Source organism: Aulostomus chinensis, chromosome 13 (assembly GCF_037954235.1).
Source record: "Aulostomus chinensis isolate RoL2024-O1b breed Wild chromosome 13, RoL_Achi_v1.0, whole genome shotgun sequence".
Classification (NCBI taxonomy): Eukaryota; Metazoa; Chordata; class Actinopteri; order Syngnathiformes; family Aulostomidae; genus Aulostomus; species Aulostomus chinensis.
Window position 1 is genome coordinate 25,789,588 of NC_141332.1, and position 26,960 is coordinate 25,816,547.

The 26,960-nt window shown below is 43.3% G+C and overlaps 1 protein-coding gene across 3 annotated transcripts in view; it reads left to right on the forward strand.

Moving 5' to 3' along the window:
• pcgf3 (polycomb group ring finger 3) overlaps nt 1–26,960 on the forward strand; it is a 59,698-nt gene that overhangs the window by 12,955 nt on the left and 19,783 nt on the right. For all 3 annotated transcript variants that reach the window (XM_086222313.1, XM_086222314.1, XM_086222312.1), the window contains exons 2-6: nt 12,051–12,160; nt 16,096–16,213; nt 22,305–22,401; nt 25,209–25,264; nt 25,543–25,650. In XM_086222313.1, coding sequence (XP_086078439.1) covers nt 12,146–12,160; nt 16,096–16,213; nt 22,305–22,401; nt 25,209–25,264; nt 25,543–25,650 — 394 coding nt within the window. In that variant the 5' untranslated portion in view covers nt 12,051–12,145. The remainder of the gene's footprint in view (nt 1–12,050; nt 12,161–16,095; nt 16,214–22,304; nt 22,402–25,208; nt 25,265–25,542; nt 25,651–26,960) is intronic.

Here is a 26,960-nt window from a genome sequence, read left to right on the forward strand (position 1 = left end):
TGTGCTTATTTTCACATGTTCCAGCTGCTTTACTAGCAAATTGCTTCCATTGTAATCAAAGTTTAGTCTGTAAATTGATTAATAAGGAAGTTCCTTGTAGGTCAGTGTGACGTCGACATCGCTGAAACTATGTGTTTTATAATTTCACTCCTAGCAGCAAAGCTCCACTTGCTTCAATGTACCAGAAGAACCTGTGAGATTTCCCTATTAAATCTGAAGCCTCTGGGCTTTGTTCGAAGTATCTGGATGTACTTTTATCTGATAAAAGCTAATCCTCTGTTGTTTTCCTCCAGCAGATAACTGCTCGTTTTAGTTCCAATCATGTTTTTTTTTTACCTAGGAGGGGATGCATTGTGCCTGATGGAAGAAATAGTGAGGCAGCAAAAATGTATATATTGTATGTATTGTCTGGGTTAACACTGGCACTTTGATGAACCTGATGTTGACTCTCAGCAGCCAGGTCCCAGTCAGCCAGAGAACGGTGTTACTGAAGCTTGGCAAACGTCAGTGTCATGTTTAAATACATTTAATTAAGGTGTCAATACTTATAATTGAGGGATTAAGGTAATACTCTGATCCCAAGTGACTCCAGTAACTCTTTTAAATCTCTTGTTGCACAGACAGAACAATTTTGGAGCACAAGGGGGAGGTATACGGACTAAAATCGAGGCCTTCTGCTTCATTGCAATGAGCTGCAAGCAGGCTACACATTATTTCATTCACCCAGGAATGCGTTAACGTCGATGCTGATAAGAGCTAAAGAGAATGAATACCTGTACCTCCTTGTGTGTGATGCAGGCGTGAATGCTGATTAAACTCTTTCCCGCTGCAGTCCAAAGCCAGGTGTTGGCAGGGTTTCTGTCAAATTCATAGGTGTTAGTACCGGCACTTTTGGTGGTCAAAACATGCCTGATTGATTTCCATTTCATGTGCCTGTGCAACAGTGTCAGGCTGTCAGGCTCTCAGCCAGAGGCAGTCAGCTTTACAGGATGTTCCTCTGCCCAACATTCACTGGGACTCATGGATGAAATTGAAAGTTTTTGGTGGTCAGTTTTACAGCTGCTGATTGCAGGTGCACACAATCAATCGCATGGCACTGTGACTGGTTGGAACAGACACTGGGCTGCTTGGTTTCCCTGCAGTGTGGCTGGTGAACTTGCTGCACCAGCCAGAGTCAAAGTGAAGCACCATTTGGTTGCCGGCTGGTGGTCCCCAGGATGATTATCAGGGATAGAGAAGAGCTGATTTGCCTCTTAAGATTAGAGTGTTGCACCTCAGCCTGGCTGACTGCTGTGAAAGAGAGTATTCAACCTTCTTCTGAGGGACCTACGGGTACATTGTCTCTTTTGACATGCCTTTTTTGATCCACTCATCAAAAATGGCTGTCTAGAGGTCGATGAGGTAGTTGACTTTGTTTCATTTATGTAATTGAAGCTACTTGTACCGTACTTGAAAGATACAGTTATCTGTCTGTCTTCAAGTGGCTGGTATTGACAGGGAATTTACTCTGCAGCTCTTCACACAGCTTTTTAGTGAGTTTCAGCTCATTGTTTTGCTCTCTGGCTGCAATTTCAATGTTTTTGATGCTTCTCACTGCTCTCAGGATTTTGTTTTTAAAGACAAATCTAAAAACCCCACTGCACACTAACCGTGCAGCACAAGCTGAAATCACAAGCGTTTGGAGGCTAAAGCCAGATGTTTCTCTGTGGCGAAGAGACCAAACACAGAGATAAGAGTTGATCCTAGACAGAGATTCACCAAGTGTCCTCAGTATGAATGGGGTTGATCTGCAACCACTAGATGTGTAAATGAGCGAGTGTTTGCCATGTCAGTGTATGGAGATAGAAAGAGCTGCTCTGGCAGGACTGATAGAGCTTCTAGCATCCTTGCTGCTTGTCTCCCCACTCTTGGAACAGCCGTCAGCACTGGTCATTACCTGTAATTAGTAATGCCTGATTAAGAAATGAACCCTTGTTGGGATTTATACTGTCTAATTGAGTGCATGCTCACCACGTGGACCTGCTGAAGGAGAAGTGTAACAGAGATGCATGCTTTCGTCAGTCTCACTTGTCTCACTGTTGTCTCACTTTGAAGCTGATGGATGAGTTGTCTGGAGTTGATTCAGTCCAAATCTGCTGGACTCAGAGGAAGATTATGTGGAGCAGTTAAAAGTGGCTGATGCCAACATACTTGTGTCAAAACCAAAGGATCTACTAAACAGCTATTTTTGTGTACCGTTACCATCGGATGGACTCCTTTCTTTGAATGCAATACCAATCAATGGCAGCAGTGTGTATTATATATATGATACTTACTATCAAGAAAGTGTCCATAAATTTCATGTAGGGTGGTCAGGAATGATCAGAAAAAAAATGGAAGAAAGTTTCATTGGAGCCGTCTTGATGAAGTACAGTTTCCTTCAGTCACCCTTTGGGGCCAAAAATTAAACCATTTAGTAAATCAAGACATTGAAAACAAATAAAAATCAAGCCAGCCAGAGGAAAACTAATATGTACCAGTGTAATTTTGATGACTCACTCTGTTTATTTTGTCAGTCGAGGAGGGGTGGAGAAGGCACATTTCAGTAGATTTCTTCAGTTCCTCATTTGAAGCTTATCTGTTTTGTCTTCCTGCCATTTGGGTGGCCAGTGTGCCCTAACAACTGCACATTAAGCCCGTCCACTCTTTGACATCTTATTATTATTGTACCAGACTGCCTTTTTGTCCTCCTCCGTCTGCACAGTAGGACCACAGCATGCTCCGTAATAGTGCCCGTGTTCGATAACTCGGTGGAGCTGGATAACAAGCACATTTGGCAGCGCTAATGGCACGTGCCATTTAGTGGAATCATTTATCCAAAGCTCCTTACAGTGTCATGAGTGCATGCATTTTTGCAGCAGTGGCTCCAGTGGGAATCCCGAACCCTTTCAGCAGGAGTAGGAAGTAGTAACAGACAGACACCACTAACCCAAATAGTGTTGTTGCTGTAATCTACCCAGTTCCCCCTCAAGGATCAATTAATCTCATCCTATTTTGAGCGACACGACTGACAGTAATGAAGATCAGAAGCTACCATTGGTCTGCACAGTGAATTGTTGTCGCTCTACATGTGGGATTGCAGATATTTGCAAATGTTCCTCATTTTGCTTAATGGAGCACAACTTCTTAAATGGAAGATCAGCCCTCTGAATTGGCTGTTTTTGAATTTTTCCGTGGCTGGATTGATCTGAAACGGGAGCTGTACACTCGATTGTAACCTCCTGAGAGGGTATCAGGTCTTGTGATCAATAAGAGGAGAACTGGCCTCCGTACAAACACTCATTCAAGCAGAACTGTTCAGTGCAGATGCAGCCTGCATCATTTCCTTGACCTTGGATGCTTGACACAAAAACAAAGGTTTGGTTGAGGATAAAAGAAGTCAGGAAACAATTGTGTATGGTTTCACAAAATCAGCAAGAAGACTGTCCTGATAATTACCCAAGCCGGAAGAGGGTTCCCCTTAGTTACACTTTCAAACAAAGTTTCTTTCCTGTCTGGGAGTTTGTCCCTGGAATCCAGCACTTCACGAATTTCCTGAATTTGTTGTTCTCCCCTGTGCTCAGCAGCATAGTGTTCGTCGGTATGCAATAAAAGCCACTGCTAGCTATGTCCTCGCTTCTTTTTGATTGCTAGTCATACGAGGCAATGGCTGTAAAAGACGACATGCATGATTGGCTGTTTTATTCTAATTGCTTAGAATAATTCAGAAGTGACTGGACTGTGAGTTGGTACAACATGGGCTCATGTTTTCATGCACTTGTGTTTGCTATGGTGGCAGCCTCACCTTTTGAGGTGATTTGAACAATTTGTTGTTTCCAGTCCTGCTCGGAAACCAGAGAGCTGCATTACCTTTGTAAGATCCATACAAGTGATTAGATTAAAATCACTTTTGTTCCCTCTTTTTTCCCCCCTTAATTTCCACTTTTTTTCAACTTTCCTCTTTTTCCAAAATTTAACCTTAACTTTCTTTTGTTAGAAAGTCAATCAAACATGCTGATGTATGGGCATGTGCACGCCAACTGAAGCGTCTGAATGGCTTTTGTCTTCTTTTTTGATTTAATCGACACCACAATGGTGCACAATTTATCGAGCAAAAACAACAAAAGCTTTTTATTATCGCTCTACGTTTTTCTCGTGACCCCCTTTCGAGATCATCTGTAGCACAGCCCTAGCTAGTAGCAAAAATAATTTACATGGAATCATAAAATTCCCATAGTCACAGTTTAAATAGGTGATAATCCATCTCAGAAATAAATCAGAACTGTTAATTCTCCCCTTCAGTAGGACAAGCAGCATAAAGAGGGAATGAATGAGTAAGTTACAAGTGCAATTGGTTGGTAATAAACGAGTCAAATGAAGGCTTCCCATAAACATTGTGTAAATCTTTGCTTGACTGGTTTATTATTGAACCAGCAGAGCTGTAACACAGCGCTGATGATCTGCAGCTCGGAGAAACGACGGTGGTAGGATTTAAAAACGAACAAAACAAAAGACTTTATGTTGATGGGGGGGGCACCCACATGGAAGTCATGTACGTCGGTCAAAGTAGGTTCAGCCCAGTGCAGTGAGAATCGAACTTGTCTGGCTGAACCTTTTCTGCTGTATTGGACATTCAGCCTTTATTCCTGGAAAGTCAGCCAAACACAGTCCGAATTTGCTTGGAGTGAAGATAGTTGAGCAGATAGATTTTCCTAAGGAGCAAAACAAGAAACCTAATTTCCCCCTTTTGATTTTTTTTTTTCCCCCCGCTTACAATATTTAATGAAATCTAAAAATGTGCTCCAGTGGTGGGCTTCAACCCATCCTGTCTACGATCCGTATTGATTTTTGTCACAGATTTCACTCCATTGATGCTGCCACGAATGTTGGAGGCAGTTTTATTGTCTGGTGGTTTAACTTTCTTGCTTGTTAATGTGATCAGACCTTTGAATCTTTGGCTCGTCTTGCACCTCTGGGAGAGACTTGCTGACACAAAAAGCTACTCCATGTATCATCTCTGAGATCTTCCATATCTCTGATACACTCTTCACCAGAAGGAAGAAATATTTCACGGTTTCATGGTCTTACAGTACGAGAGAATGTTAGAGGAACATTTTGTGGCTGGCTGTCTCCTTAGGGTTTATGTATTTTTACTGGCCAAGTCGGAAGTTATCATCTTGTGTTCCCTCGACCAAAAGCAAATGTTTGGGGTTTTTTTACAGTGAATTTTCAGTGGATTGATTTAGTGGTCAAATAAAGGCCTTTGGTGAAGAAAAAATCTTCACACTTTTTGATGTTTATGTAATAGAATATTTACACCATTAATGCAGTGGTTAGATGTATTGGATGGAAAGCTAATACGAGTTTATCCACCAAGTATATGAAGGACACATGACGTCGACGTCCGACCTACAACCTCTGTCGTCTCATTGAGCTATGAGACACATAAACGCTGCAGGATCACAACCGTGGGATTTACTGAAATATTGTAGAGCAAAACATTGAATTATAAATCTTTTCAGGCATTTAACATAAAACCCATTTAGAAGTCTCACTTTGATGAGATGAGGGAACCGGATGTTAAATTGTGCAAATTTGTGAACAGGTTTTAGGATCCAGCGCCGCCCTGTTCCATCTATACTGTAAAACACTGGTATTCAGTGAATGAACTCTGCTCTAAAATGTAATTATTGCATCTAAAATGCCAATCAGAAATGTTTATTTCTGTTTTAGGCTCTTGGAGGGGCATGTTTCACTTCACCAACTCCCCCGCTGGCCTCTACAACCTAAACTCAAAGCTCAGTTATTCAAGTGTTACTGCTTCCTGGCAGCGTGGACGGCTTCCTGGCCTGCTGCACTCTGCTTCTCTTTGGATCACGTCTATTGTCCAACTGATTTCCCTAGGCACCAAATCCTGGCTGGAGGATGGAGAGCCATCAAACAGAATTACGATGAGACAATAGTTGTGTGTGTGACGGTGGATTTGCTTTTGACCAGCACACACATTCACCTTCATGAATGTGTGAATAGTTCAACTTGGGCAAGAATGTATTTACATTTTTGTGTGCCTTTTGTGCCTACGCGCCTAAGTTTGTGGAAGTGTGTGTGTAGCAGAGGATTGTGTTTCTGCAGCAAAGCCACAGCTTTCCACACAAGACGCTGCCTCTCCTCTTGGCGCTGGACACCAATGCAGGCCTTCAGTGTCCGGCGCTCCAGCTGGCAGCCAATTTATACCGAGGCCAAACACTCCAATAGCCACAGGCAGACCAACAGGGGCTCTTTGTGATGCCAGAGTGTGTGTGAGTGTGTTTTCTTCTGTGTATGTGAGACTATGTGGTTGTCTTCTAAAACAGTGTTGTCCATCTCATTATCAGTTGGGTTTCTATCCAAATGTACAACAGATTTTCATAAAATAGGAAAAAGAAAATGGTGTGTATTTTGATCCTCTGCTGTTCTAAATGCTGAGATGTGGTGTGTGTTAATTCAGGTGAAGGTCAGGTGCCATGATTTAATACCACAGCAGAATAAGAAAATGCTGCCACTTCTCAGAATGAGCTGTGTCTCTTAGTCTGTATTTGTAGTCATTAAGGCATGAGTGACCTCATGTTGGTGACCCACAGTTGCGGGGCTCCTATGTGGCTCTTTCGCTTGTGGCTGTGGTTGTAGAACCTGATTGATAAACCAGAGCGGTTAGTTTGCCGAGGTTGTGAATGTAGTCGTTGGTGGGGTTGTGGGAAACGGTGGCTGCTTGACAAGTTTCAGTGGGAGGATGCGGGATGAGCTCAGGCTGACTGTGAATCACTGCAGCGTGACGAACAGGTCATCAGAACAGATTCACCTACAAGATGCTCTCATCTGAGGCTGTTTCTTCAGATCTGGGATGCATGCGGCTTCTGATTGTGGCCTGATTTTCTCTTGTTGCCCTGGATTCTGGATGGATATATTTATTTGATTTTCAATCCAAACATGTGAGTTTTGATGTATCACATTTGATCCAACTGATCTCTTGGTCTTTCACAAACGCTTTACATGCCTTGATCAACGGATTTCAAGTTTCGTGGCTTGTGTGATTAAATGAAGAATTAAAACAGTGTACCCCTGTGCCAGAATGGTACAGGAGAGTTTAAAATGATGCCAAATCCAAAAAGTGTATCTTCCCTTTCAAGTTCTCACAAATAGATGTTGAGCTCTTGAAGACATTTTTTACACTCCCGCGTTACACTCATATTTAGCTTGAAGCTTTGGACGACCCTCTCGACTGACTAGAAACAACCACTTCCATTTACAAACTCTCAAACATCTTCTGATGTCGCTCCCGTCTTCTTTATCCAGTCGTATGCTCAGAAATCCACAAACACTTTGATTTGGGCTGAAAAGAAACTAGGACCTAACACCTCAGGTTCAGTGGCGAGCTGAACCGTTCATGGTAACCCCAAACTGGAAGGGTTGAGAAAAGGTGTAAATTATACTGGACCATTTGAAAATTTGTAGACAGGTTTTCAGCTGTCAGTTGGCATTAGCTTTGAGTTAAGTATCCATGGCTGACTCTTTCTACATTCTGGAGTCTCAAAGAAAACGCAGCAAGGAAAAAGCTCAAGATAACCATTTGTGTGTACTGTACTATACGTCTCCTCGTCCCCGACAAAGGGAAGAAATGGCTTGTATTTGTCTTGTTCTATTCTCTGGACTCCTTCCATTTTATGGCATCCCTGGGAGAGTTTCAGTGGTTTGATTTGATAATGCTGCTGCACTCCTAATGTGTGTAGTTTTGTCTTCATAGTACTGTTGACAGTTAAAGCCAGACAGGAAATGAGGGGAGAGACAGAAGTATATCACGTGCATGTCTGCGCTGCTATAGGAATGCTCGTCTTGACCGCTTGTCCTCCGGCGCACTCCTGATGTCTACCTGATAGCAGACATTGCAGCTTGTTCCTCTGTGCTGCTGCTGGATGCTGGTTTGTGACGGATGTAAGTTGTCTGGTAGCCTGAGATGACCCTGAATGCAGCAGCCACAGTTTAACTGTGAACTGAACCGAACTGAACTCTGCGCCGATTCAATTTGTCTTTTATATGCATGATGCCAGTGTTATCCTGCCAGCCACCAGCAGTGGCTCAAGAGCAGAACACCCACAGAAGCAGGAAAATGTCTTTTTAACAGCAAAGATCTGAAGTGGGAAATGTCTGTTATTCAGCTGCTTCGTCAAGATGTTTCAGCTCTGCCATCCAAATTGTGCGTTGTAGCTTTAAATAGTGGCACCTGACTAAAAATATAATCCTTTATGATCTCACGATGTGGAGCTGACTTCATCCCATTGTTTTGTGTATTTAGATGTGTTTTGAACGAGAGCATATAAACTTAACCACATCGATCCATGTACATCTATGAGCTTTCCTCAGTACTTTTGCTAAAGACAGTTGACTTCCAAAGAGGGGGAGTCATCAGCTCCGATCACAACAAGGAAGCTGTTGTAGCTTGAGGCACCTTTCACCAGCTGTGCCGTTCTTATACAGACGGCCTGAACGCCTCGTGGCTACTTGTCGCCCTTCCAGTTTTAGCAGGAGTTCTCTTCATGCCTTGAGTTGGGGGAAAAAAAAAAAACACGACTTTCAACTTTGAGGCTTAATGTGAATGGTGTTTCCTCATCGTTGACCAGTTGGATGGGTTGAGAGACGGGTGTTCCCGTGTTATGTTGGCTGACAGTGAGGGATGATTATTGATATTCGAGGGAATATTAATTTTGACATCGTCGCTCTGATTTTCATTGGAAAACACATCACATTTTTTTAATTAATCTTTATCAAACAGCTGTTTTCTTCAGTCTGTTCAAGGCTTTGCATGGGCAGGATGTGTCTGCAGTGGCACAACATGTAAATTGGAATTTCGACACCCTCAACAAATATTGCACCTTCCTGGGATTTGAAAATTGCAGGAGGCAATCCAATATGTCATGTTGTGATTTGGAATAATTTCAATTAATTGTGCAGCCCTACAGCATACAGTTAAAGTTTGTTTTTTTTTAAATTGTGCTCAAATTGCTGGCAACAGTTCAGGGAAGGCTTTTTCCGTGATCAGCACGACTTCGTGCCTGGGCAGAAAGCCTACGCCATAAAGAGATGTTATTTCCAATTTGGTGTGGAGGAAGTACGCAGAGCCCTGACCCCCAAGCTGGTCCAGTACCTCCAGGTTGAACTGAAGGGCTGAATGCCAGTCAACATTCGTGCTGAGCCTCATGAATGCTCCCGTGGTGATGGGAAATCCACTTCATGCAGCCAGGTTTGAAAATCTGGTGGAAACAAGCCAGAAGGAGGTTTCTATCACAGCGGAGTGGAAGAGGAAGATTGAGGCACTCTGCAGTTACAGTTTGGTGTTGGAGTGTCATTTTACATCGATGTACTGTGCTCATTTGAAAGATTTCACACTTTCTAATTACACAGTGAAAGCAAATGTTGGCATCTGTCGTATTCTACCAACAAACTCCTGGACCTGTGTTCCCATTAGTGGTGCTGGAAATTTATACTTTTGTTGTCGAAATGATACCGCAGCATAGACTGACCTCCACCGCCATCTTAGAAATGTAGCTGCACATGGCACCTGATTTCCTCCTGAACATTTCCACACCTCTCCTCTTGTGGGCTGAACTCTCAGTATTGCAGGGATCTCACTAAATGGAACCGTCGGTCAACATTGATCAGCTCCGTTTCTGTTGCCACTGTCTTTAGTACACAGTTGAACTTCAGCATCTCGGCAACAACTGCAGCTTGACGAAGCCATGCAAGTACCGGTGTTCACAGGTGAATCGACAAGAGTCCGTTAGAAGAGTTGGAGTGTAAGTTGGCCACATTTTCATTGGTGGTTTGTCACCAGGAAACGCACTCCACAAGTGACAGTTATTCAGGACTGACCCTGTCTCTGGTGCTTGTGGTACAGCTCCATCACCTGCATGTGCCGCCCAATGGGACTCAGTAGGTACAATGTCATGCAGTGATTGATTCCCGCTCCGCCACATCTGAAGAGACGTGACATCAGCAGGTGTGACTGTCGGACTAATCAGTGATATGATTGATGTCTGTGTCCATCCGTGACCAGGACGAACTTCTTGCCGATCACCTGTCGGTTTGTGTGAAAGAAACAGGAGTCGGTGGATCAGAATGCAGCTCACAGCTGTACCACAAAATAAGACTCGATCTGTTTTTAATAAGAATTACTTATTATTAATGTTAATGTTCATAATAATAATAGGAAGAAAGCAAAACGGAGAATCAAGTCAAGATGATGTTTTGGTGGGCTGCTGCGAGTTAGACAGTGTGTGAGACCCCGCCTACCCAGACCAGGAGGAGTGGTGAAATAAATTACCTTAATGCCTACGTTCAGAATAATACCTTCTCCTACCAGTGCCATTAAAAGGCAGTTGGCTCTGTGCATGCACTCAAAATTAATATTTTAAGAGCTAATTATTTGGTATATTTATAATGCAGCACATCAGTGTGACTTACATGTTGCCTTCTTTGTCAGTTATCGATGCCCCCGAAAAATCTACTTAATATCTTAGGCATGTGACGCATGTCGACAGGGAAGCTCCTCGGTCGGGGGCAGCCTGTTCTCATGCATTTCTAAACAAAGCCATCACTCCTGAGCGAAACAACTCCTTTAAACCTGTTTGATGTGAATGTTGCCTTAAGTGAACCCCAGCGAGGCACTAGTGAGGAGTTGCATCACGAGGACTCGTGCGACAGTAACATTTGTGCGAGGCGTTTCAGCACCTGATGACTCTCTAATAGAAAGCGGAACAGTGAGTGTCCTCAGCCGGCCTCTCCACGTTTCATCTGTCGACTAACTGGGCTGATTTCATGGTCTGATGAGCAGACAGAGGCAGGCTGGCAGACTCAGTATTGTCAACGGAGACTGTTTTTTTTTGTTGTTGTTGTTTTTTTAAACCGTGAGTGTTTGGAGGAGGATGAATCAGGAGTGGTGGTGGTTCGCCTGATGTTCCCTCTCAGATCGTGCCTGGAGTATCCGGACTCCTACAACTCAGCAGTGAATCACAGAACTAGTCACCGCTGCCTGGCTGGAAATCAAAAAGGACTGCTGTCCTCGGTGGGGGATGACTACGACTTCTAGGAACATTGCACTGTCATAATCTGTGAATTTAAGAATTTCTATAGAACATCCAGATCTTTCTTGCCAAGGATGAATTGTAGAGATGTTTTATGGTAAGTATGGGTGGCACAGTGCAGTATTATTCCTTGAAGAAATATTTGTTGAGCATAATTCCCTTTTGATTTGATTCGACTGTACATTTTAAAACTGTGAAATAGCTGTGGGAGATGATTGCAACACCTTTTCCTGTGAAACTCCTGCAGCGTTTTATGGACTCAAAATCTTATTTCCCTTTTCATATCACAGATTTATCATTGCTACATTTTTATTATTGGTCTTTAATTGCTTGAACACAACAATAAAAAAAAAAAAAAAACCTGTTCATTGAGAAGCCTATGGGAGACTTTGTATGGAAAATCTGAAGTGTCACCAGAACATCATGTTGAGATGAGAAAAGTAGTATTAAGTATTTGGTAATAGACTGATTGTGATAAGGTCTGTTCGATTGTGTATTCAAGGTCACCAATCCTGAGATATGAAAGAATTCCCAAAACTAGTGGAATGTAGTCAAGATTTTGACAAGTTAAAAAAAAAAAAAAGATTCCTCAGGCAAACAACAAATTGCCTGTTCCATGAATGTCTGTTGAGACCCGACAAACCTGACGAGGACGTATGTCAAGCAGACCCTTGGGTACTTCTGGAAGGGTCATACTGTAATACTGTCTGCCACACAGCCACTGTGGAGAGGGGCGGCAGCTGGCAGGAATTGCCTCTGGCAGTTGCTGTTTTAAGTAAATATGCTAACAATTAGCTGGTTTCAGATTAAAACAGGTCATTTTTGGGGTTTATTTGGGGGACAAAGCAAGTCAAAGCTCTGTGGCGATCACTGCTGAGTTCTTTCTAACAAACCATTGTTTACTTGTTTCCTGTTTAGGCTCCAATGAGAGGCTCTCCATGATGCGGAGCTAACACTGTCGGCCGCACAACCGCAGGAAGAGACGTGGCTGCTGCACCATCCACAGTCGACGCATGGCGGTATTAGGGGTAAGAACCACGCTAAAAACTGAACATGGAGACAATGAAGTGACAGATTGAAACTATTTATACATCTTTTTTTTCTTCTTCTTAAACCTCTCTGTATCCACCAGACAAAACTTCTCAGGCTGCCATGACATTTAGAATTGTAATTTTCTTGTATCTCGCTGCTCCCTCATCATCCCTCCCTCGTTTGTTCCTGTTCCTCGTTCATTTCAGTGTCTGAAATGCTGACATTTCAGAGGCTTCTTGTCCTTCTGCAGAGACAGTAATTATAACATCTGTTGGTCCAGCATCATCCTCCTCCTCACATTTAACGGATCTGCCTGTCAACAAGCATTTCACTCCTATTTCATTAAACGATTGGCCCGACTGACTATAATATTTAAGCTCCTAAAATGCTAAGTAATCGACCTCTTGAAGAGCCTGGATTCCAGAGAGCAAACCCTGCAACTATTCTTAGGTTTCACAAGTGTTGTAGCTTCTAAATGATGGATGTGAGCTGGTTCAAACTCACTGGGCAGAACCAGACACGACTAGTCGGAGGTAGTTTGTGAGAATTTCACATCTGATGATTTGTCTGCAAGTTGCAGGAGACGGAAATATTGTACACTATATATACTCCAATTGTACAATGTTGGAATTGTTGATTTGACTGTAATATGTTCGGTCCTGAAACAAGCTGGGCTTTGGTGAAGTTGATTTGAGAGACAAACTCTTTACAGCAACACAACAGCGTGACATGGAATTAAATTTCTTGTCTGACAGTATTCATAATTAATTGATAGTAAGAACCGCTTCATCAGTTAAAGAAATATTACATCTTCCTGAGACTTGATCGCTCTAGTGAGGCACGATTTCTGAATCCAGGGACATCGGCGCCATCTGAATGCCCGCTGTGTTCTCCGCCGTGGTTCTCGCAGTCATCAGACTGATCTCAGACCATGTCCACGTTACTATTTCTGAAAGGAGGCCAGTAGATAAACTGCGCTGATGAATGAGGTTGGCCTGGCTGCTTTATTTTATCTTGAGCACAGAAAAGTGCATCAATCGTGTTTTGCTAACCTGCCGCCCGTTTTTGATGATGGGCGAACCGATCGAGCTCTGAGATTCTTCAACCACAAAGGGAGAAGAGGTGGTTTCATCACAGCACTGCCACTACTTGAGGAGTCAATGTGTGTTTTTATAAAGTGTCACAAAATGTTTGCCAAGACAGGAGATTCATGCTATCATGCCTGTTCTATGTTTCACCGTGTTTGTGGAGTCTGGTTAGTGGCTAATGCTAGTTTTTACCTCAACATTATCCAGAGTAAGGCTGCATGATTTTGAAAATGATGTAGTTATGCGGTATGGGTGTGATTTTTGTAAAAGTCTGTTCCGATCAAAAATGTTCTCCTCTGTAGAAGATGATGTGCAGGCAAGACATCTCTGCTCATATTTCATTTAAAACTCTGTTATGGCACAGCCATAATCACGTGATGTCACAGTGTCCCGTAAAAACAAGAGGGCGCTCGGCCCACACAGACCTCTGCCATCAGATCCACTTCAGGTAAATTCCAAGATGTAGTCAACTGTGCATCAACTTAAGTTCTACCATCCAACCAAATGTCATCAGTATCTATCTGCAAACAATCATGAGCAGAATCAGCTCAGTTCTGCTGAGACTTCAGGCAAAGCCAGTGTAAAAGAAAATTATGTATTCATTCCCCACATGACCCTCTTGGCAGTAGTAAGCCACTCCAAAAATTAGGTTTTAGTCTTGATGGTTAAAGAGCATCGGTTATCAGTCAGAAAATAATTCAAAAGAACATCTCGTGATCTGATGCACAGATTTCTGCTGCGTATAAATGAATCAGCAAGAGTCCGCCTGCGATGTGAAGCTGGAGCCAGACAGCTGAGCATCTCCTCGGGGTGTTTCAGCTGGTAACAGAGGGCGGCCACCAGTCTTCAAAAAGAACATCATAAGTCTTTTAAAAATATCTCAGCAATCCTGTTAGAATATCTTGTTGCTTTCAAAGTTCTCTTTGTAAGAGAACTTCTTTGCTGATTAGCTCTTAAGCATCATTTATCAGTCAACAGTGTGCTGCTGTTCAGTGCCTTCATGTTCCCAAGCAAGTCCAACGGTTGTAAGTTGTTCAGGAACTTGTTTCATTCAGAAACCGGATCTGTTGTTGACTGCCATTGACGAACAATCCTGCATGTACAAACTTGTTGACATTAATGTGTCAGGACTTGTTGTTTATGTTGCATTCACTTGCTCAGTACTCACCTCTGGGCAGCAGAGTTGTGTGCCAGCTTATTGGAGTAAGGAGTACTAAGAAATATGAATCTATAAGTACCCTCTCTGGAAGGACATCCAGTTAAAACAAGGATGAACAAACTCAAACATTTAAATTAGTGCTCTGTGTCCTGGGTAAGGAGTGCTGTCTGCAGTCTTCAGGAATCTAACGAATACAATTAAAAGAACAAACTAATAAGCTCCTCATTAGTTCGTCTCAGTCGGGTCGTTGGGATCCTGTGCCTCGAGCTGAGTGTCACAGAGCCGATCCTGGTCCAGGGGCTCCACCCTGGTTCAAGATTAGCATGAAGCTCTTCCTGCCAGCTGTAAATGACCCTGTACGGTGCCGGCATCATTAGTGATGAGAGCTGTGGAGGTATTTATGTCGGAGTGAATTGCTGTCGTGAATCTATACGTGTCTCTATTGTGGTAATGAGTACAGCAGTGTCACTCAGGGCTGCATTCCATTTCTACAAGTTTTCTTCAAAGACAGCCGCTACAGTAGCTGCAGCTGACAGGAAGCACGGATGTAGCGCAGCATCTCCTCAGGCACAATAAGAACAGACAAAGAAAATAATGAAGTTCTGCAAGCTGATAAATCAAAACATTGCAATAATGTGGAAGATGATGGTTCTCTTCACATGGCTGCTGGAGTCCTTGTTACTGTGGCTTTTCTTAATCACTCGACGCCGCTGCTCCACCGCCGGTGGAACGGAGTGAGGTGAAATTAGTATCCTGATATGTTTAAGGGCTGGAGGCTAAACTGTTGTTGGATGCAGCGCTGTCGTCTCTGGAAAGATTGTGTTCAGTGCAAGAAATAAACTGAACAGAGTTCTCAAGATTATGATGGTGTGTAACAGCAGACAGATCACCTGAGTTGTGCTGCGGCCGTCAGAGTGACATCGAGAGAATCAGGTGGAACCAGATTACATGCACAGAATGAAATACGGCATCATTCCACGTCATGGACGACAAGCACAAACGCCACAAAACCCTTCTGAAGAAGCTGTTTTAAACCTTCACACACCAAAGAAATCAAACGGTGCCAACTGGTGGACAGAAACAAGCGCGGCTCATAATTCAGTCTGCCGCTGACTGCATGAACTGGGTGCTGAATGTGCTGAGGCCTTCAACAAGTGGCTCTTTGTTTAAAAGTAGCAGTTACCATGCAAAGCTAGCAGAGAAACCATATTCATTTTAACAAACTTCAGCATTGATTACTGGATGGTTTGCTTCAAACATCCAATATATCTATTAGATACAGATTTTTTTGGGAAGTAAAGTTGACAAACTTTTCTTTTATTAGTGCCTTCATCATTTATTTCTTTTTTTTATCACTTATTTTAATTTTCTTTTAGACTGTATTTTTATTGATTCCTTTTTTAAAGATTATGTTTTTATTTCTCTCCTTTTTACACTCTGTATTTTATAAACGGTTTGACTCACTTAAATACATTGCTGTTTTTGTAGCACAAAGTAACAAAAGTAAAAATAATTGCAATAAACTAAAATATAAATTTTTAATGCAAAAAATAGTCTGAATAACTGACTTTTACCAGTTTTGCAGTGTTGTCATGTATGCCCACTATTTACCAGGAAATGGGTTCTCATTTTGTAGAAATGGAGGTTTAATCCACCGTTTTACTTTCTTCTTCTTCTTCCACAGAACCCCGACATGCTGACGAGGAAGATAAAGCTGTGTCACATCAACGCCCACATCACATGTCGTCTGTGTGAGGGCTACCTGATCGACGCTACTACCGTCACCGAGTGCTTACACACCTGTAGGTTCCTGCTTACACACACACACACACACACTCTTCTTCTCGTCATGTATGTTTGTTCCTCTGCGCTTCTTGTTTCTGTTCCATCACTTCTCTGGTTTCTTCGACACTTCATGGCTGTGTTTGGTCTCTCTGGGCTTTTCTGGGCTCTGACCTTCAGGATTTATCCCTGGAGGAGGGACTGCTGGAGATGGTGATGTAACTGTGTGTGACCTACATCGCTGTCCCGAGTCCATTTGGTCCTCTTTAACAGCATTTATTCAATGATTTACTGGATGATCTCCTCTCTAATCAACAGCTATATAAAAAACTATGGGTAGGCCACGTGTACAATATAGTCTAGGATGTAATCAATGACAATATCCCAGATACCCAGGAAATTATGTCACATAGTTTCGAAGTCAACAGCATAATTTGACAAAGTGAAAAAAACGACCCATAAAACCATCCAGGATGTACCTGAATATGAATTTTATACCGAGGAATGCTGGAAATGACTGATGGAAACCATTACTTCTCCTGCTGGTAATGGTTAGTTGTAAGTTAAAAAGCACCATGATTGACATGTTTATACATCAGTTCATATCATTGTGGAAAGTCACGAAATAAAAATTCCCTTTAGATTCTAATAATATGTATGTATTCACTCCAAATAAGAGAAGTGATGGCTGCTAACAGCTGTTAGCATCAACCAGCTAATGTTTTGGATGTTTCTTGAATTTTGTCAGGCGTTTTTGGTGCTCACAGCCTCTTGTGGTCCTCACAGTGCTGCACACTTTTCCAGTTTGGCTGATAGGATAAGACCGACATTTTAGCACGAACTTCCATGTTGATATTTAACTCTCAGGCGGAACAGCGTTCCTCTGAACTATAGGATCTTGCTTCTCCCGGGGAAGTGGCAGCATTTCCAAAGTGCCGAAACCTTAAATTCACTGATAAATCACGGCGCTCCACCTCTGCCACACCCACCTTCTTGTTTATCTGTGGAAGTCTCTTTCTACAAGCACCGGCAGGAGGGGTTATCTGAAGGAAGAAGTGGAAGGATTTTGGGGGATCAAAGGTCACTCTCACCTCACGTAAACTTAGTATTTCAGGAATGTCTCGAGGAAATTCCTCCGCATGTAGAACAAACGTTCACTGTGACTCAAGGTTGAACCAAAAAGTGTTCGGTGCTCAAAGATCCAAGTCTCCGTGCCTGGCGGTGGCACGCAACCATGAAGCAATATTTCTAGTTTTTAACATATTTAAAATTCTCCACATGGAACACACAGACTCACAGAGACACTCTTGTCACCGCCAGGTAATCTGCTCATTTATTAGCCCTCAGACGAAAGCGAGAAGATGTCATCCCTCATTCCCTCAGTGGTCCATCATTAGCTGGGTATTTTCAATAAACTGGGACAATATCGTCTGTCTCTATCTGTAGGTAGTTATTATACTGTCTGGTCAGATTTTTGCTCCTCCAGTGTGGAGAAGCTGGATATTGGATGCCGTTTTCTTAACAAAGAATACATCATTTGCGCAGATTCCAACACACACATCCTTAAAATAGCTTTTTTGTCAGAGCCTCGTGTCTTTCCTCCTCATTAATTTCATGTTATAGGAGTTGTACAGACATCCTCAACGGGATTTATATATTTTTTCTCGCATGTAAAAGCTAGTTATGATTTATTCTGAGTAATTAGTTCAGCATGTTTATGTATGAGTGTCACCTCAATAAAATGCCATCAGAGCTACTTCTGTATTGTTTGGGACAAAAAAATACAGAAAGAGGTGTGTTCTGTCATCACTAGAATAGTCACGCCATATGGGATTGGCTGTGCTGAATTCCTGATTTTTAAGCCGGTGAAACAGATGTTTCCTATAACTCTTACAACAATGTCCCAAATCCCATCCTAAAATAAAACCAGAAGTAGAAACACTCCTGTGGTTTATGTCCATATTCTCTCATGAAGAAGCTATGAGGTTTGTTTGCATTCCAGATTCTCTTCAGGTTATTACGGGACTCTTTCCCCCTCCTGAATCTGCCATGTTGGACTGTTTTGTGGTCCCAGTAAATTGTTATTACTGTACATCCACCAGCAGAGGAAAACAATCTGCTTGCATTTCTTATTTGTTCCTTGTTTTAGTCTGTACGGCTTTGGGAGTGATCTTGATTTATTCAGACAGACTTCAGATGTTGCAATGAGCCTTTTTAAGTATCTACTGGCAGTAAAACATGATGCAAAGCGCAGTGGAACCGCAGTAAAACTGCAGAGTCGCGCCATTGTTGTGGGAGCTGTCACTGCTACCAAACCACGAGGAGAGAAACAGATATGATTCCAACCTGACTTTGTCGTGTATTGGCCCGCACATATCAGGAATATTCAGAGTTGGAAACTTTCCCGGGGCAATCGGCAAGAAAAAGTAGGAAATTGTCAGGTAATTTCTACTCATGTTAGTTACCTATCAACACGTTATACTCTCATCAAATGTTAGGGAATACACTTTCACTAATTTTGGGGAGTACAATTTTTATGGATTCTGTTATTGAACAAGAACATCATTGGCCACACCAGTAATATCAGCGAAACTTATCTGACTGGGTGTCGTTCCTGGGGGTAAAACACAACAATGTGACCTCAAAAGGCCTGCTGTTGCCCTGCAAGATGCTAATGAGAGAGAGAGTGACAGGGAGAGAGAGCTCATGCCTGTCGTGAACAGTTAGTTGTTGTTCTTCATCATCGATATGGAAAATTGGTAGTCTTAATTTGTCTGTTTATTCAGCCTTTTCCTATTTCCTACACCTGTGGGTGGGGGCAGGCAGCTCTGAACCACCGACAGGGCTCCTAGGTCTTCCCCCTTCCCTGTTTGTAGTTTTACCTACAAAAAAGTGATGCGGTGTTTAATTTATATCGACCCACAACATAGTGAGCCGGGGGGAATGAGACGCCAGCATCGTTTCAGCCCTTTCAGGTGACACGTTAACGCACCAATATTTTTCGATTGGCTCTCATAACGGGTCAGGCAGGTCTTAACAAAACCCAGACCCGCACATCCCTGATTGTCACTTAAAAGCGGTACACAATAGATGTTAGGGGTCAGGCTCTGCTTCCTGCTGCTTCCATAATAAACTGGGCAAAAAAACGTCTGTGTGAACAAAATTGTGCATAGGAATATTTGATGATGGAGGCTCATTCTTCCCGTAGAAATGTTCCCCTGATGCCAGTTGTCAGGCGTTAAGGCGCCTCTCAAACGTCACACACAGCCAGGCTTGATGGGACCCCAGCTGGTGCACGACCAGCATCCCAGTTTAGACAAAGTCGGGTGAACGTTTTCTCTGCCGTGTTGCAAACGGCTTCATAGAAGAGAGAGAAGCCGAGAGACGCATGGACACGAACACAAAGACGGAGGCCCTAAATATCTGAATGTAAAAGTTTTGCCAAGTTTTTTTCTGAGGCTTTTATCCTAGGATTTACGATAGTTTGGCTTCATACTTTGCGAGGCGGGTGGTTCCCTTTGTGACGTAACTGAATCGGGATTCCCTTTTTCTAAATGTTGAGGGGAAAAAATTCACATTTCAGTGAGATTGAAGCAGTGATGTTGGCACTGAGCTCTTATTTTTGATAAGAATCAAATGACGACCATGTGAATAAGTTCATCCAATTTCACAAAATATTTTGGTGTAAAAAACAAACAATGTGTTCATTGTGTTTTCGAAGAAATTTTTCAAATGCATGTCAAGGAAAGCAGCTGTAATTCCTGCCTGGCAGATTCCTCAGCGATCTGGCCGGGCTCCTGAGCAGACAGCAGGGCCTCTGATATTCTGCAACCCCAGTACCTCTGGAATCATCATGTGCTTGTGGAGTTTGGACTGGACAGAGATGAACAGTCTGCATCACAGGGCCTCCAAAGCTGAAGCCGTCTCATTCACTGCCGGCTGGAGTGGAGAGGAAGTCGTGCGACCTTGAATTAGCAGTTCTGTCTGATGTGGAGGTCACTGAGTTGATGAGGCCTCAGCCTGTTTACCTCGAGTGCCCTTTACTACTGAAGTGATTAGCCAGCAGAGATAACTGCTTAGCTCCGCAGGCAGGAGGCCAAATGCAGCTGGTTTGAAGTTGTACTCCACGGTGAAGTCACTCTGGAGTGATCTAGTGGTGAATTATGAAAGGAGTGTGTGGATGTTGAGCTGGAGAGCTCTCTCACTCACGTGTGAAGCCGTTGAGTTGAACTTGGTTCTGTAAATGTTTGGTGTGGACCCATCTGGCACTCTCGGATTTGCCGGAAAATTAAAAAAAAAACATTTTTAAACCCAAAGTAAAGTAAGCGACCGCTGTCAGACCAGTCTTTACATCTTGCACTTGATAATTCTGGTGTTTGTTACAAACAAAACCAAACAACAACCAACTTTATTCTCAGGAAGTATTTGAAGAATGAAGAAACTATTTGCTCAGGAGCCAGGTCTGGGTGGGACTTTCGGTTTCAGAATCCTCACAAGGACCCTTGATAAGCTGCAGACCCCCATTTTGAAGTGGGGTTTTTTTTGGTTTTGTTTTTTTAGTTGGGAGTATTTATTTGAGCTATTTTGATTGAGGCTGCATTTAGATGACTTTCACAAGCATTGAAAAATTAAATTCACTATAACCATCAACAAAAATGTAAAAATTAGATTTTGCTAAAAGTTGTAATTATTGTAAATCAAATTCTGTTGGCCAGCATTCCAGCTAATTAGTGCACGTAGCATTCTCAAAGCCATCAATCTGTTCAGATGCTTGGGAACAACTGAGACATGTGGTGCCTGGAGTGTCCACTAGAGGGAGCTGTTGTATTGCAGATGGGAGCAGCGGTGCTGGTCGCTGACATCAGCCTGGACCACCGCTTTGATTCTCCCTCTCGCATTGAAAAACGGCCTCCACCGTCGACAACTCCAGACAAAGACATTCCCATCACGTCATCAATGCAGCTGTTCCACTGCCATAGAACAGAAAAGCAATGAAGGAAAGATCAGGTATGGATGGATATATTGTCTTCACGACAGATTGCACAGGTGAGAGGTTAGTCCATCCAGTAAAAGCATCAATTCTGGCAGCGCTACACCAGCGCTCCTAATTCCCTGGGTCTTTCTATTCTTACTTGTGCAGACATCAATATGGACGGAATATGCCGCAGCATCATTCAGCTATAAAAATGACGAATCAGTGAATGAATTATTCAATCATCTGACATAGGTGTTGATGATTTGACAGTTATGTCAATCAAGCAAATGAAAACGAATGACTGGTTTCTGTTTTTATCTGTTTAAATCATCTAAATTTAATGAGTTTTTGTTGTGGCAGTGGAACAAAGCCAGCGATATCTCTGGCTGTGTGAAATCACTTTGTGTGATTGTCAGTCCTTTCTTACATCTAAAAACCAAGCAGCTGATTGATAATTGGACAAATGGCAGGCAGATTAATCAACCAAGAAAGTAACTTTATCTGGTTTCTGTACGCAGTAAATTGAAAAAACAATGAGAAAACATGTCGAAACAGGTGACGGTGACCTTTGATCGCCAAAGCCCTTTCAGTTCACCGCCGAGCTCCTGTGAACATTCGTGCCACATCTCCCAGAGGCGCTCTTGAGATGTCCCAGTGGCAAGAACGTGACTGACGGACTCCCTGAAACCATGGTGCACCCAGCTGGTGGTGTCGCCAGCGCGGAGGAAAAACAAACGCCCTCATGGCACCATGTGGGGTTTAATAATTCAGGTGATGCTCTCGTGGTTTCGTCTCACTGGGAACGAGGCTGGAGCTTCAACGTTACAGCCAATCAGTAGTTGGGCTGGCTGGCCTCCGTCTCCATCCTGATCATGTGACGCACGTGTCCCAGGATGGCGGGCTTGTTACGTCATATCTGTGAAACCGCTCGTTGTGTTTTTAAATACTTTGATCAAAATATTTGGTGTAATTAGTACTCAGATATGCAAGAATGATGATCAGGATTGTTGTTTTAGGCAAACAGTCTCAACAGGCATCTGACAACGTACGAAATAATGAGGATGCAGCGTTTGTACTGACGGAGGGAACTGTGTGTGTGTGTGTGTGTGTGTGTGTGTGTGTGTGTGTGTGTTCAGTCTGTAGAAGCTGCCTCGTGAAGTATCTGGAGGAAAACAACACGTGCCCCACATGTAGGATTGTTATTCATCAGAGCCATCCACTGCAGTACATCGGGTGAGTGAATACATACACACACACACACACACACACACGCACATGCAGGATGAGGTATTTTTGGAGTCCAGTAGGAAGTTAGCATCTCCCTGGGTTCCCTCAATTTAAAAGCCAATGACATTTTTACATTGGATTTTTGATCAGTTCAAAGGATTATGATGACAGTAAGACCATCTTCACCAGTGACCACCACTCCAATGGTTTTGTCACGTAAATGCAGCCATTGGAAACAGAAAGCTAACGTTAGGCTATGAACAAACTACAGGAAGGACTTACGACTTCACCGTCACCACAACTCGCTTTGCGCTTCATGCATGACGACATTCAATGTAAAAATTGCCCCCATCCTTTTTCTCCATGCTCATTGCACACACACACACCTCTCCAGGTTTCTCTCTGGACTCACAAACATCCAGTGCAGACTTGCTTTGACATCCGCAGCCTCAGCTGCTGACGGAGCTCCATCCGTGTTCAGGGAGCAGCTCCCTGCCTCCGGGATCCTCAGCAGAGCTCCACCACTCAACACTAAACTACCATGAAGCAAAGCACTGCTGCCCTCTCTCTGTTTAGACTCTGCTCCAGTGCAGTACATGATCATAACGCAGCGTCAGTCCTGGCTCTTGGGCAGTTTTAACTTCCTGGGTGATGCTTTTAGATTAGATATGACCGATATACTCAGAATGAAGCGCGAAATTACGCTCTGATCAGCATAACGTTACAAGTTGGGTTTATTTCCTTCCACGTTTTTTTCCCTCCTGTACGAGATCACCAAAATCTCAGTCTGCAGGAGGTTCAAGACATTTTCTAGACTTACTTTTGAATTCATTGTCAACCTTTGACCGTACATTTCCTTTTCTTAGCTATTCTGGCAATAGAAGTGTTGAGAGTATATGAGTATATCACTGCAGTCATCTGATAAACAACTGAAAGCAACCGCCGGTTCCTTCACCTCTATTGAATGGCTAATAGATCGTCAGGTAGTATTGACATTACTCCCACCCGAGTTCAAAAGCTTCCACTTATAACAATACTTTAATACTTTACTTCGTTAAAAAATGACAAAGTTAAATCCACAAGTGTATCTGTGTTTGTCGGAGCACATCCTGTACCGTGAGACTGTGGGTATTTGAACAACGTGTATTATTTTGAAAGGCTTCAAATGAAGACGTATCATTTTGCAAGTCAGTTGTTTTGGCAAGAACTCAAGTGAGAGCCCCTTCTGTGAAGGATTTCACCGTCCCCACCCTCTGAGTGCTCATGCATTAATGTCTTATTAATGCCACACACAAGCTAAATGTGTACCAGCAATTTAGTCATTACCATCTAAACTGTGTTGTCTACAGACTCTTTGTTCTGCAGGAAATGCTCCATTTCAAACACATTAGCTCCTCGCACAGCTGTTTTTTTGGCTCATTGTTTGCAGGAAATTGGAGCTGATGGGAAACATCACAAGTGATTGGAAGGCAAAACGCCTCACAGATGACGGATAAACCCCATCTGCTCATCAAGAAGATTAATCAAAGTTGATGTCTGAGAATTGAACTCAAAAATCACACTTCGCCGCAGAGACTGAGCTCGGCAGAAGTAATCCCGCCTCTCGTACTGTCAAGTGTGGCTTTAATCCTTTGTATCTCTCACGTACCTGAAATTACTCGTTAGGCCCATTAGCACAAAATCACACGTGCACGACGCAGAACACAAGAGCAGCCTGGCAAAGAAATGTCGTCGGTGATTGTTTGTTGGTGACTGTTTTCAGAGAGTGTAAAGCGGAGAGAAGATGGATTGAGTCAGGTGGCATTTATTTTCACAGAGCAGAGGGTTTTGAAGTGGGAGTGAACAGAGGTGATGTGAAAGAATAGAAGCTGTCAAAGGGACACGTAGCACTGCCTGAACAGAAGTAATTAGGTTGGAGGTTCGTGTGGTTAAGAGATACAGCAGTTTTAGGGGAATTCCATTGTTGTCCTGCTTTCCAGAGACTGATATGTGATTCAGAACAGGCCAGTTTCATATTGTTGGTGACTCCGAAGTGATAGAAAATAGCAATATTTGGCTGGCTTGGCTAGTCGGCATCAGGAAAGAAAATATCAGCCACTCACCAGATCTCAGTCCAGCCAGGAGATTTTGGTCCTTCGTGTTCCTTAGGACATGATCGAAGCATCCAGTGATGGATCGAGTTCTGGGGGATGATGTTGCTGATGATTTCCTTGGTGAAAATGTGATAAGACAACTCAATGCATATTTGTGGCACAATTGTATCCAGCAGATCTCAGTAACTTTGAGAATTTACTACCATCTCTGACCAGCAGGGGTCAGTATTTCTCTGCTGCCTGGAGCGTCTCCTCACTATGAAGCAGTAAATTCTGGCCCCAGAAACAATAACTTTCACAGTGGACAGCAGAGGAGACAAATGTGTTACCTTCTCCAGGTTCTGTGCATAACGTTGCTGCAAGCTGTCATATCCATTCACTTGGTGTCAAAATGCACCACTGTCTTGGCGATGGCAAACTGGAGTCCACACAGTGCACCTGCGTCACCTGTGCTGTTAAACAGGGAAAAGCTATTTAACACTCTGACATATGCTCCACGCCAGCCCCTGAGAGCTGGCGTCATTTAGACTTCTCTCCTATAACACCTGTGACATCTCTCCATAAACAACAACATCTTGGATTGCAGCTGTTAACTTGTCTTCAGGTAGCAGTACAAAAATAATGAAGTCCAACAAAGAAACTAGCCCAACAATGTAGGAGATGTTGTGAAAAGTTTGGTTTCTTCTGTGCTCATGTTTTCTTTGTTCCTGTTCATTGTAGCCATGACAGAACAATGCAAGACATCGTCTACAAGTTGGTGCCCGGACTTCAAGAGGGTGAGTGTCACATCTCATCTTGGTTCACATGAGCTGACAAAGCAGTTGCCCTCACTATGCAGCGTTTATGTCACGACTGTCACACTGAAAACCACATAGATAGTTTACTGGGATTTGTCAATGCAGGTTTCAGTGCGCGAGCACACACGCACACACACACAGAATCATACACACACAAACGCACGATCATACACAAACCATTAATTGTAAAAGGCAGACGTCTGCAGTGACCTTGAGAAATACCTCCCTTTAACGTTTTCTCTTCTGTTCTGCTGCAGCGGAGATAAAGAAGCAGAGGGAGTTCTATCAGAAGTTGGGCATGGAGGTGCCTGGGGACATAAAAGGAGAGCTTTGCAACATGAAGACTCACCTAGACCAGCGTAATGGTATGCTCCGCCCTGCACTGCCCCCTCCTCGCCATTTTTACAGTCCAAGATTTGTATTTTCTCCTCATGTAGATGTATCCTAGATTAATTCTAGCGCGGTGTTGTTTTGCCTTCTGCAGCCCCCGACCTGAGTGGTAGGAGCTTGTTTTAACTCTTAACCTTCCGGGTCTTAAAATTCACAACCAACAAGTGTAAACCAGTGACTGCTTTCAATGCACCGGGTCTTCAGTGGTGCTCTAAGCTCTTCTGTCGAATAAGAAATGCTCTCCAGTTCTGACGTAACTGATGCAGCATCTACACGAACCTCTCGGGTCGCTGCCATTGTTGAATGAACAGTGTCACTATCATTACACCTGAACTACACCTGGAACTGATAGGAGTTCCTCCCTAGAATGCTCGTTGGCCGTGTTGCCAGTGTTCAGCCTGCTTTCATTTGCACTGCTGCCAAACTGCCAGCCAGGGTCTTGTTGCTTGTGGAGCTTCGAAGACCAAAATGTTTTTCTTCATTGTTGAGTACCAATGGATGTTTATGCCAAACTTGAAGAAACTGTCTCATGGCATTCTTTAGACACTGTGTTAACAATAAGGAGATGGACCTGAAGACGCAGTACCGCCAGCTCTCGGCTGCTGCTGTGTGGAGGCATAAAAATTAGCGAGCTGGGAATTTGGAGGAACCCGAGGGGGGGGGGGTGGCTTAGGCAAATTCACGCCATGCACTTGAGACAGGAGAGCTCCCCACTTTGTCGGTTCCTCCCGTCTATTACCGGAGCAGGTCTGTCATTTAGAGGAGGAAGTGTCACCTCTAATAAGCAACTGTGGAGACAGTACTTAGCCAGGGGAACGGCGATGCTAACTCTGCACTTCTTATGTCTTACATCCTAAATTAAAACCAGCCTTCGGCGACACCCTCAACCAGCATGAGACGCACCAAACCACACATCTGCTGCAACTTTCCCTGCACCTGCTTTCATCTCGTTGTGAATCTTCAGTGCGAGCTCTGCTGAACGTGACTCCTGTCGTGCATATCAAGCAGGGGGGAGTGGCCAGGTCTTTCAAATGGCATCAACCTGTGACGCTCATGCAGCCAAAACCTTAAAAAAAGGGAAATGGTCTCACTAAGAGAACATATGAATGCTGGAAACAGTTGAACTGACACTGAATGTAAAATATTCTACTCGACTCAAGAGGATGGAATAGAAATGACGGAGATACTTGTGGTGTTGGCTCGTATTCAGAGTTCAGCCTCTGATTTGACTTTACAGTGGGAATGTTTACCTCATTTTGATGTCCCCACCACAATACTCGACGTG